Genomic DNA, 12,812 nt, shown 5'->3' on the forward strand with positions numbered 1-12,812 from the left:
AACTCCTTCAACCATCGTGTTCAAATGCGTGTAAAATCTTGAGTAACATGAATATCCTCTGTGAAATATAAATTCCAGATCCTTGGGGTCTTCCCAACCATTTCTTTTGTAATAGCCATTCCAATAAACTGTATGTTTGCTGTGTTAAAAAAAAAAAAAAAAAAAAAAGAGAGAGAGAGAGAGAAAGGAAGAGAGAGAGGGAGGGATGGAGGGAGGGATGGAGGGAAGGGGGGAGAGAGAGAGAGAGAGAGAAAGAGAGAAAGAGAGAAAGAAAGAAAGAAAAGGCATTTTCATCCAGTTTTCTTTCATATTTACCTTACAGGTTTCTTACTAGCTTTCTCATTTTTGTATCTGAATACATAGTTACTGATTAAAGGCGATATAGTGATTTAATCATTCATTCTTAGCTGAAGTAAAGCTCATTCATCAAAGTATTCTTTAGATTTTTGCCACTCAAAATATAAAATATCTGTATGCAAAGTATGGTAATCAAACTTTCTGAAAATTAAATTATTTTGGCTTAAATTCTGTAATAATAAGTTGGTGCCCCTGCTTCATTCTCTTGATTTACAAATCTCTCCCTCCCAGTAAATCCTGAGTAATGTCACTAAAACACAGTTCAGTTCATGCTGTAGTTATTTTCCCAAGTTTCAAAGACTCCCTATATTCCTATTGAGTAAACACAACACACCGTCTCACTCTGGAAGTCAAATAATCCATGAACTGATCAAAACATACCTTTCAGGAATGCTTTTCCTTCATACATCCTTGAACTTGGCCACACTGCACACCTGCTCTCCTCAAAGCTACCCATACATTTTTACTAACACTTCAGTTCTTTAACACAAACTTCTTTTTTCTAACAAATTTAGGCTAGACTTTCAGATTTGGTTTAAAAGGGAATTCAACTGCAAAGAATTCCCTAATTCTCCCAGATTGTTAACCATTACTTATATTTCTTTACCATAGCACTTTGCTTCTATTTTAAAGAACCTCATTTTACTGTGGAATATAGTTATTTATACATCTGACTTCCTCCTGGAAAGAAATCATGATACCCTATTTTATTAAATGAAAATGATTTATTTCCTCCTGGAAAGAAATTGTGATACCCTTTTTTATCTATCTAAATAAGAATCTAGGTATGTTTTTAAAATACCTTAAAGTCCAGAGAATCACACATTGTAGACATTAGAATTTAAACAGCTGCTCAAATGATTGAATGTTTAGAAAAAAACTTTTGTTTTCCCCCACGGGATGCTTCTGAAAGGGTATTCATATAGTAAACATTGAATGTGAGTAGAATTTTTTATGTCTTATTATCTTTACATTTTAGATATGATCCTAAAACAGACACGTGGACCATGGTGGCTCCTTTGAGTATGCCCAGAGATGCTGTTGGAGTTTGTCTCCTTGGGGACAGATTATATGCTGTTGGCGGCTATGATGGGCAAACATATCTCAACACAATGGAGTCCTATGATCCACAAACTAATGAGTGGACACAGGTAAGACTGTTGCCAGAGCAGTTTACTTCAAATATAAGACTGGATTACATTTACTATCTTTGGAGGAGAGGCATACTTATAGTAATCGATGTAGTCAAATTACTCTGAACCCAAAGTAATTTAATCCATTGTTTTGTTCATTTTGTAAGAAGTTCACTAAATCACATTTTTGTGTACTTTTCTTTTATGTATTCTATATTGTAATGCAGTTTATATTAAAAAGTGACATTCATGCTTCAGTGGGACTGCCACTTTATTAGGAGTAATAACAAGAACAGGAACTGACTTCTAATTAACTAAAACAAAAAATAGAAGTGAAATATATTGGTTCACAAAACCCTAACCTTAGAATATTTGGTATTTAGACAAAACTGGAATAAGAGAATGGAAGGCTGCATAAATCAACTTTCTGCCTCCCATTTTTGCTTGAATATCTTTGGTAGGTCCATTCTTGCCTACTGTAGAGAAAATTTTCCATGGGTTGATGTTTCTGGAAGCTCCAAGTAGTAACCGTCACAGCCATAAACAGAAAATAAAATAACTCTTGTTAATTAAAAAATCAAACAACAAATGGCTCTGCAAGGTCCATCACATATAAAGTATTCACATCTGAACAATCACTTTGGCCTATAAGATGGAGTGAAATAATTGGCTGATCTTAGGTGAGGTGTTACTCCTTGAATATACACTAGCTAGAGACTCAGGATCATACTAGAATAGAGCAGCTCCCATTCTGGTCACATGGAGGATTTGTGTTGCTGTGTGTGAGTGTTGGGGGAAGAAGAGGGCAAGGCAACTTAATTATAGCAGAAAACACTTCCTGATATATAGTTACTATGGCCTGTGGAAATGGTGGGATTGTGTCCTTACATTCAAATTCTTATTTCTTTACCTTCTTTTTTTTCCAAATATCTGAATATTTCTATTATTTTTCTCCTTCATCAGAAACCTAAGAACAAGATACTGTACAGTTTCCAGCAATGTGTACAGTGAAATCCCAAAGGCTTATTTAGTTAAACCAGAATAATAACTTCATCTCCTCAAATTCCTCAGTGGGTGGAAGGTTTTATTTTTGGTCATAGAAATTGACTAAAATATAGCTGAAGAACTTGAACATTGATTGAAATAAATTTATTTTAAAAATACTTAGTTTTAAAGATATGTAACTTCCTTGATTGTCTCAGTTTTGATATGTGCTCAAACACAGTATTTAAAAAGGCTGACTTATTTTAAGTGAAATAAGTCAGACAGAGAAAGACAAATGCCATATGATCTCACTTATATGCTGAATCTAAAGAAAAGAATAAGTGAATGAACTAATCAGAAACAGTTTTAGAGACAAAGAAGAAAAACTAAGGGTTGCTAGATGAGCGGGGGGTGGAGATAAGGGGGAAGGTGAGGGGATTAGAAAACAGTCGGTAACCACAAGATGGCCACGAGGTTTTGAAAATCAATTTGGGGAACGTAATCAATAATGTTGTAAAGATTTTGTAGGGTATCCGATGGACACGTGTCACATTTGGGAGACCACCTCAGGGGTGATGTAGATGCCTGATCACTGCACTGTACACCTGAAGCTGAGCAATAATGAATGCCAACTATAATTTTATATATATGTATTTATATACTTACAAGAAGCGGAATACAGCATTAGGAATAGAGACAATGGAAATGTAATGGCTCGGTGTGATGTCAGAGGGATAGTGGATGAGGGGAGGAGGGTCCACACAGTGTGAGGGATATAAATGATAAACAGCTAAGTATTACTTTGTCTTGTGTACCTGAAACTAAAAAAAAAAAAAAAAAAAAAATGGCTGACTTTTAAGAATAAAACCAAATTCCGAATGGCCAGACTAAGGTACCTCATCTTATGAATCTTACTCTTCCCTAAGGGAAATATCTTTTATTCAATGAAAATAGATTAAATTGGCTAAGGAGGAAGAAAACAAAAGTAGAATGGAACAAAGAAAAAGAAGTATTTGAAGAACTAGGGGCCTGTGATTTGCTAGGTTTTACTTTAATTGTGAGAGAAGAAGCATTCTTTCTCCAAAAAGCAGCAAATGTAAAAGAAGCTAGTAATTACTGCACTAAAATTTTAGAGGAAATATTTTAACATCTTACCTTTCTGAGTCCCCAGTGTTTACAAAGGAAACACTACATGAATTAATGGTTGCTAATTTGCTAAAGAAATGTTAAATGGCATACATTTTAAAAGTGCCCCTGTTACAAATGAACATTAAATAAGGGAGTTTATGGCCATACTAATGATACAATATCTTCATTATATATGTATAATAATGAACCATTTTGCTTATCATTCCTCTAAAATTGAAATTGAAATAATATACAAAGTAATAATAGGTAAAAGCCTACTAAAGACTATTTTCCTACTTCTGTATTTTATAACACTCTGTTGGATCATATAGTATCTTACAAACATCAAAGTGGTATTTAAAATGTTTTGAAATAACTTTATTTTATTATAACAAACATCAATTTTTAAGCTCTTAAATAACTTCAAGATTTTACATCCATATCATTTCATTATTAATATTTTTAAGACTTTTGAGGAAAGATCAGCAAACCTACACAAAATCCCTTTGAAATTTTCAGGATCCCAGGCCACCAGAAAAAAATTCCTATATTTGCTGGATAATTCCTGTCACTTTCCCTTCATTTACCCCATAAATGGACAAATTCAACTGGTTATCCCATGCATCATCAGCACCCCCAATTGGATAAGAATTAGAATAAATAATCAAACTATATTAAAACATCCAAGAATGCATATTTTGAAAATTCCCCAAGGTAGCTATTGGAAATAATGGAAATAGATAGGGGGAATTACTAGATTCATGCATTAGTTAGTTTTACAGATAACACATGCATGCATGTGTGTGTTTAAATAAATTTGACTTTGTCAAATTAACTTTGTCATTTAACATTGGGTTTATTTCTTGCATTTGACTTGGGAAAAAAAAGTATGCTTCAAGACATAAAATTAACTTTATTCTATTTCCCCTAGCCTGGATAAAATAATTCTTTCATGTGTTCTCTTGTTATACTGTCATAGTGCTGTCATACGGCATCCACTTGCAGCTATAAAGAAACAAAGATAGTGCGGCATTTACTGTCATAACTCCAAAAATTAGCATAGTTGCTAGTATGGGGTAAGAGACATATGCATGTTTCTTAAATAAACTGAGAATTACTGTTGCAAATCAGTTTGCTCTATTATGCATGGGTTTACTTTATTAACACACAATACATATATGAGATATAGAGAATGAGTTCCAAGGAAGACATAGTGAGATAACTACAGCCTCAGCTATTGTTTTCCAACTGGTTCCATGGTGAACCTTTTTAAGTTATCATACTAAGGCTGAGAGGTATAACTCTGGAGGGAGAGAAAGGCAGAGTTAAAAAAAAAAAAAAAAAATATATATATATATATATATATATATATATATATATATACACATATATATATATATATATATGTATATATATACACACACACACACACACACACACACACATATAATAAAATAAAGTTGGACCAAGGGAGGAAAGGGACAAAAAGCTCTCAAATATTTAAAATGCATTTCTATAGAATATATCAAATAGCATGATGCATTCTGTGGTAAGGGAAATACTTAGTATTATGATAGAACCTAAGTGTGTTGGGTAAAGAAATCTTCCTTCAGGAAATGATATGTAGAATGAGGCCTGACAGACGAGTAATAGTTAATCAGATGAAAATATGGGGGGCTATTTGGTTTAAGAAACAATTTGTAAAGAGGTTCAGGAAAGACAAAACATTCCATGTTTCATTGGGAAAGAAATAAAGTGGTGAGCAATCAGTTTAGAGAGATAAACAGGGAGTATATGATCTAGGGACAGAAACCATGTTATAGAATCTTGACTTTACAATAATGCTGAAGGGGAGTTAATGAAGAATTTTAAACAAGGAAAGTAAATCATCAGAACTGTGTTTTGAAATAAATTACACTTGATAGGATGCATAAAAATGGTTAGGAAAAAATAAGATTGGAGTCAGAGAAATCTGTTAGGAAAATATTTTACTAATTCACTGTAGGGTGGAAAATTTCCCCTTTCTTTTCTTCTAGGTTCTTTGGCTGGTCTAATAATTAAACTGACATAAGACAGATTAACAGGAGAAAAAACAATTTAATTTTGTATGTATGGGACCCCATAAAAATGTGGGACTAAAAGAAGTGACCAAAGCAGGAAGCTTTTATTCCTTTTAGACATAGAAACAATAAATTTTGAAGAATTGACAAGGCAAAGGGATTTGTGCTTGTGGCAGTATATTGTGAAGTAACAAGTTTTGTTTATACAGCCGTTTTGGCCCTAAATTCCCTATCTGAGGTAACAAAGATGTCTTCTGCCCTCCTGGTACAAGATGAGTACCTTTCAAATGGGAGATTAATCTTCTGATTTCAGGAGAAAAAGGATAGTAAGAATGGTGTCCCTTCCACATCATCCATCTCTCAAGTGCGTTTAATTCAAATGAGTAACTCATAACAGTAGAACATCCTGGGGTGGCTTATTCGTCTCCTTTTTCCACTCAGGGTAAAACTGTAACAAGAATGATGTTGAAGACAGTAGGAATGGGTGAAATTAAGTTGGTTGGAGAGATACTTACTGACTTGATGAGAATTTATGTAAGGGTGAGTCAGGTAAAACCAAGGGTCATGGACGTTTCTGGGTTTCCGTTTTGAGCAGAATGGTATCATTCATTGAGACAGAAAACAGAGGAGGGATAGCACATTTTTGGAAAAAAGAAGAGATTCATTTTTACACATACATGCATGCATATATAGAGATATAGGTGTAGACAGAGATAAAGTGAAACTGCATTCTGTATTGTGTCTAAAAGCTATGCACAATATTTCTCAATAGAATACACATCAGAGAGAGGGTACTTGGAAAAATACAACTACCCAATACTCATCCCATTCCTGTATAGTAGTCAGACTTGAGCACATATAATTTGTTAAAGTTCTTTAGATGACTGATGTGAAACAACACTTGGAAATCATTGGAAACTAAAAGAGAAACAATGGAAAGTGTGTGCATTTTGGAGTCAGATACATTTCAGTTTGTAAGCATTGATGTTACGGGATTTATATTATCTTCTCTTGACTCTCCATTCACACAACAGTCATAACAATAACAATACATGATAAGATTATGAAGGTGATTGTGGTGATCTATAAAAATTATTCTTAACACACAGTATACTATTAATTTACTCACATTTTTCTTCCCTCTTCTCGTTCTGATCAATTATCTATAATAAGACAAGAGATATTATATTAAAATAGCTTTTTAAAAAATACTGCATTAAATGAAAAGAATAAATACGTCATATGGAAAAAATTTTGTTTTTTTGTTTTCACCTACACAGGGATGGGAGGAAACAATAAGTACATTTAAAAGAATGAGTAGATAATGGTGATAATTCTCATACTTAAAGAGTAAGACCGTGTCTTTTATTAATCATTAAGATAATGTATGTGATCGGAGGTTATTTTGCTTTTAGCTATTTTATTTCTTACATTTTGTTCACTTTCTTTTCAGTTTGAAATAATATCCAGCAATTTCTCATCTACCCTGATATTGTTATGCACATAAATTATTCTAGAAAACTATAATAAAAATCATTGGTTTCAAAAAGTAAGCTCAAATTATTATAATCCTGCCTTATCTCCACAGAATAAATTTTCATTACAACTTTGTAAAAGTTATTGTTTTTAATATATTTCCAGCCAATTTCATATTCGTGATTTAAAAAAAAAATTCTCAGTTCTCATCTCAATGGCTGTCATATGGTGGAATGCATAAAATAAACCCTATACCAATTTAATTATGGCCTATTTGTGAGAAAATATTGAAGTTACTTCATTGTATGTTTCTGTTTAAAATGAATGAATAACACATTTAATTCAGTATAATATCAAGGGAAATAACTTCAAAATGATTTCAATAAGTGTAATAGCTATTTCATCTAAAATGTATTCCAAGCTATCATTATGAAATATCTGCACATGTGTGTCCATGCAAGCTCCAGAATAAATCTTTGCTGAAAAACTCTATAGTAGCTTCAGTTCCCTACAAATCATTAAATGTTTTATTACTTTTATTAAAAATTCCATAACTGATTGCAGATTTAAGAATTTTAATTAAAAAAATCATTTCTCTTTTGTAAATGCCATTTTCATTTTTTTTAAATTTTTATTGTACTACTTGTGGCTAAATTGGGAAAATATAAGAACATTTATTTATGATTTTTCATGCATTTAAGTGTTTTAAATACATCATAATTTGTGTATTTTTCCACAACAGTAATTTTTTTCTTCAATTGTTGCATCTTTTTTAACAGATGGCTTCCTTGAATATTGGGAGAGCCGGTGCCTGTGTGGTAGTCATCAAGCAACCTTGACTTATTTTTATTTGGAGGGATTTTATTTGCTGGAATGGTTATTTTTATATCAGAGGGCAAGAATGAGAACTTCCTGAGATTAAAACTCCTCAAGAACAAGGATTTCTGCAGATTCACCTACTGATTTCAAAAGAGGTAGAAGATCAAACAGAACTATAGGAAACAACAAAATACCAAACTGCTATGGAAACAATATCTGGCCATGTATTAGTTAGTTCAGGAATGGTTATTGGTAATTTGTTTTGTATCATAGCATACAACAACTTGAGTTACCAAAGGCTTGTTTCTCTTGAGCAATTAAAAGGACTGACTGATATTTGTGAGATGAATAATTTCATGAAGACAGTTAATTCAATTGTTTTATAATATGTGGCAGAATCCAAGAGATTGGCAAGATTAGAAGACATGGTATTTCCATCTGACAGAATCTGATTGGCTTACTATTTTCCTAATCAGTTATGGTTATACTAGGAGGCAGAATAATGTTTCTCCTTCATTTTCCTAAGCCGCAAGGACACTTAGAGAAACAGATTCATGCTTGTCTCATGCATTGAGAAAACAAACTGTCCTGCTAATCGAAGCTGCATATATTAACAGAGGTGACGGTTGAATTTTATTGCAACCCTATTAGCAACCTGAAGCTGGTGAACACAAAAGAGTGTTTTAATTAGGCTTACCACATTACATTGCTTTGCTTTTTAAACACACTGAGCCAAAGAATCAGTATAATTATGGGCTTTTGCTTTATGTTGAGTTCAGTGTAAGCATGGAAGTTAGTTATTCTGAAAGTTATATATATATATATATATATATATCCATTGCATGTTGAAATCCTTTAGAATTTTGTTTATTATAAAAAAAACTTAGAATTTTGAGAGATAATTCAATGAGCCATTCATTTGGAGTATTAATGATCATTGCTAGAACAAAGGCAAACTTCAGATTCTCATTCCCCAATTTTCAAACTTGTTACATTGACATGCACATTATTTTATGCCAAATGTTTGTAATTGTTTAAAGCATAAAGTAGAAACATTACACAATGTCCTCAACAGATGTATGTAAATTTTAAATACAACTAATAAATGATAGAAAATTTGCTTTTATCAGTGTATCTTCAATTTTAATTCATATCTGAATAAAATATTGATAAAATATACTTCAGATATAGGCATTTTTTTATTGCTTAACTTTTCAAAATTCAAGTATGTATCTCCACCAAAACGTACGTTTATTTCCTCCTAAATACTATGCTTACATAAAATACAAGCTTTAATTATTATTTTATTATTTTGTTACTCACTTGAGACAGTTAGCATTCATGCTTAGAAAATACACATCCCTTAATGACAGTGCTGATAATTTTGCAGGAGCTAAAAAAGGCAAGAAAAACCCCTTTTGGAGTCAGTGTAAACCATGGGATTGAATTTCATTGTTAGATGGAAAAAAATATTTAAATCTAATAACCAAGAAAAATATTGATTAATAGTTTGTGTCAAGGAACTATTAGAAAATCTATAGTTTCCCAACATGTATACATGATCAATTTTATTAGTAACATTTTCTTCCCTCCCCACCAAAAAATATCATTCTAAGTAGAAGATGCTAATGAATTATCAAATTTTCAAATTATAGTTAAAAAATTCATTACATGAAATTTATGATCTTAACCATTTCTAAGTGTATAGTTTAAGAGTGTTAAAATATTCCATTTCTTCTGCCCACATATTTTCTCTAATATAAAGAAAGTACAGAAAACATTAGCTAACTGAAGTGGACAGCTTATTTTTAAAACTTTAAAGAATAGAGGAGAAGATAAGTAGTATATGTCTGTTTTTTAACCAGTAAAGTTTTGCAGTAGTCATATTTAAAACTTGTTTATTAAATTTACCAACATTTTTTACAAGTAATTGTTCTTTCTTGAGGGAAAATTTTTTCCAAATAAATTCACTACATTGAACCATTTTTATATGATATATAAATCATATATATATATATATATATATATATATATATATATATATATATATATTGCTTTTATTGCATATGATGAATGTGTGCACCCAGTTCCTCACATGATGACAGTGAAGAGCAGTTTGCACAATGAACTCCAAGCCTTTATGTGATAGGGATATGTCATTGTTCCATTTACTGAAAAGAAATTTGTCCACCAATTTCTTGTTAAATGAGTTCCAGGACTTCCCACCTACCCTGCCATGATTTCAATCCTGGATTGTTGAAACTTGACTGTCCACTGGTAATTCAGCTACACTAAGAATACCCCTTTGAAGTAATTACATTGATATCCCTGGAGTGTAACTTATTTTTATAAATAGCACTATGAAAACTTAGAATATTCTACAAATATTTTCAATATTAAAGATAACTATTAATGGCCATAGATATATAGAGTAGAATTTAAAATTATTTATAAAGAAAGCAATCACTACAATCTTGCAAATACAATAATACTGATTTTTTTATGTTGAATCTTAAAAGCCAATAAAACACAGTCTATCTTACATTTAAAACGAAATCAAAGAGATCATATTTGTAAGTTTCTCCTGGATACTGGAACAACATACTAAATAGAATAGAAATATTGGTGCAATCTCCTGAGAAACACTGGTGTCAACGTTAAGAAACATCCAAAATGTTTATGAGTTTAGTTGAGCCAAACTGACTACATTGCTGGGAAGCAAGATCTAAAATGCTCCAGAGAATTAGAGTTTTGCTCTTTCTTTTATACATTCGGAATTAAGAAGGGAACATAAGGAAGATTATATGAAGGTAGGAAAAAGCAAGGTACAAGATAGTTAACAAGATTATGTGTTCCCTTGAGGGTGGTTACACATTCAAGGAGTCTGGAAAAGAAGATTACTTCTGGCATTTCAAAGGTGTAACCTAGATGTACAAGAACAATGGACAGAGCTTGTTCAAAGACTTCACTAAAAAAATTATAGGCCTGGGGCAGGACTACCACCAGACTTGCCCACTTAGAAATTTATGAAAAGAGTCTAAGGAGTTCAAATTTTTAATTATATGATGTATTGTTTGATAAAACACAGAAAATCTATTTAGAAAATAAATATTTGTAACTAATCAGCTAAAATCTATGATAAAATCTTCAGTATAAAAATTAACATTTAAATATAAGCTAAAGTATAATAGTGAAATATCAATAATGTTATATTTCTAGGTTGCAATGTTTCTATTAAAAAGTTTAAGATTTTGAAGATTTGCGGAATTATTTTAAACATATCCATGTCCCTTGTTAAAACTGTACATAATATTTTTAGTATTTTTAAGGAGATACAAATTTCAGTACAAATAATAAGATAAATGAAAACTAAATTTAATCCTTCAGGCATGAAGGGGTACAGAATTTGCCACCTCAAAACATACCTCTTTGTCATGAGGATTACTTGAGCTGGTTATTTTTTAAGAAACAGCAGACACAGGAAAAGTTCTGAAAAGCTAGTAGAAGTTAACATCTGTAATGGACATTTATATTCATAAGGGAAATCTCAATTTGAAATGGTGTCCTCCTCTTAAGAAAGAGGAAGAGGAGAACGACAGAAACTAACAGAATCTACCACACACAAAAATTTTATACTCAGAATATATGAAAAACATACTCTCAAAATGAAATCACATTTTATTGCTTGTGTCGACGTGAGAAATAAGCAAATCTACAGAGAACTTTTATTAAGAATTTATTTGAGCCCAAACTGACAACTGTCAAGAAGCAAGATCTCAAATGCTCCCAAGAATTACAGTTTGCTTGTTTTTTTCCCCTTCTGCCTCCCCCCCCCCCACCGCCCCCACTCCAGTTCAAGCCATTGTTTTCAGTCTAGCTGTATAGGACACAGCTCCCTCACCCATGCTGCTATTATGAGCCTTGCATCTCGCCCCCCTCCCTCTGAGGCAATTGGTCACCGGTCTTCTGTGGGCTGCTCACAGCAGTTCTCGCCAGTTGCAGGCCTCTCACGATGGCTGCAGGCCACTCATGATCGCTGCCCGCCATTCATGATGGCTGCCAGCTACTCACAATGGCTGCCAGCTACTCACAATGGCTGCCAGCCACTCACACTGGCTACTGGCCGCCGGCCACTCATGGCAGCACACGGTAGCCCAGGGCAGCACACAGCAGTGCAGCTCCAGGGAGAGCCATTGTTCACAATCTTAGCTGTAAAGGGCACAGCTCACTGGCCCATGTGGGAACCGAACCAGCAAGCTCGGCATTAGGAGCACTGCGCACCAACCATCTGAGTAACCGGGCAGTGCCAAGAATTAGTTTTGCAGTTTCTTTTATGCATTTGAAGTTAAGGAAGGAAGGTAAGGAAGATTATATAAAAGTGGGAGAAAGTAAAGCAGAAATTGGAATACAAAATAATTAAGATTCTGTCCTCTCTTGAGAGTAGTCACAGTTTAGAAGGAGGGGTCTGAAAGAGAGGCATTTAAAAGGTTTGTTAACTTAGATACATACAAACAATGGACCAGGCTTGCTTATGGCAAAGACAAACCTTTTACCAAAGAAGTCATATGTCTAGGGCATGACTACCCATCATGATCTGCCTAGTTAGGAATTTATGATCAAATCATCCTTTGAGGTTACTTTCCAAAGAACTTCTTTTCTGTCCATACTGATTTCCATGACAGGGTGAGACAGTAAAACCATAGGCAGTCAGGGACATGGCAGCGATGGAAGGGATTAGGGCCAAGACCATAACAAAAGGCGAGGGAAACGACTTTAAAATAGCTAATTTCAAACTGCAGGGCCTGCCAGAATAATCAGCCTTAGGTACAGGAGACCAGTTAGCTCTAAGTCAGAG

General features: G+C 33.1%; 1 protein-coding gene across 1 annotated transcript in view; it reads left to right on the forward strand.

Moving 5' to 3' along the window:
• The window catches only part of KLHL1 (kelch like family member 1), a 301,195-nt gene extending 292,145 nt beyond the window's left edge, over positions 1 to 9,050 (forward strand). Inside the window, exons 10-11 of the mRNA XM_081045752.1 lie at positions 1,337 to 1,508; positions 7,918 to 9,050. Coding sequence (XP_080901878.1) covers positions 1,337 to 1,508; positions 7,918 to 7,977 — 232 coding nt within the window. The 3' untranslated portion in view covers positions 7,978 to 9,050. The remainder of the gene's footprint in view (positions 1 to 1,336; positions 1,509 to 7,917) is intronic.
• Positions 9,051 to 12,812: the final 3,762 nt, after the last annotated feature.

This window comes from Rhinolophus hipposideros, assembly GCF_964194185.1.
Source record: "Rhinolophus hipposideros genome assembly, chromosome: 4".
NCBI lineage: Eukaryota > Metazoa > Chordata > Mammalia > Chiroptera > Rhinolophidae > Rhinolophus > Rhinolophus hipposideros.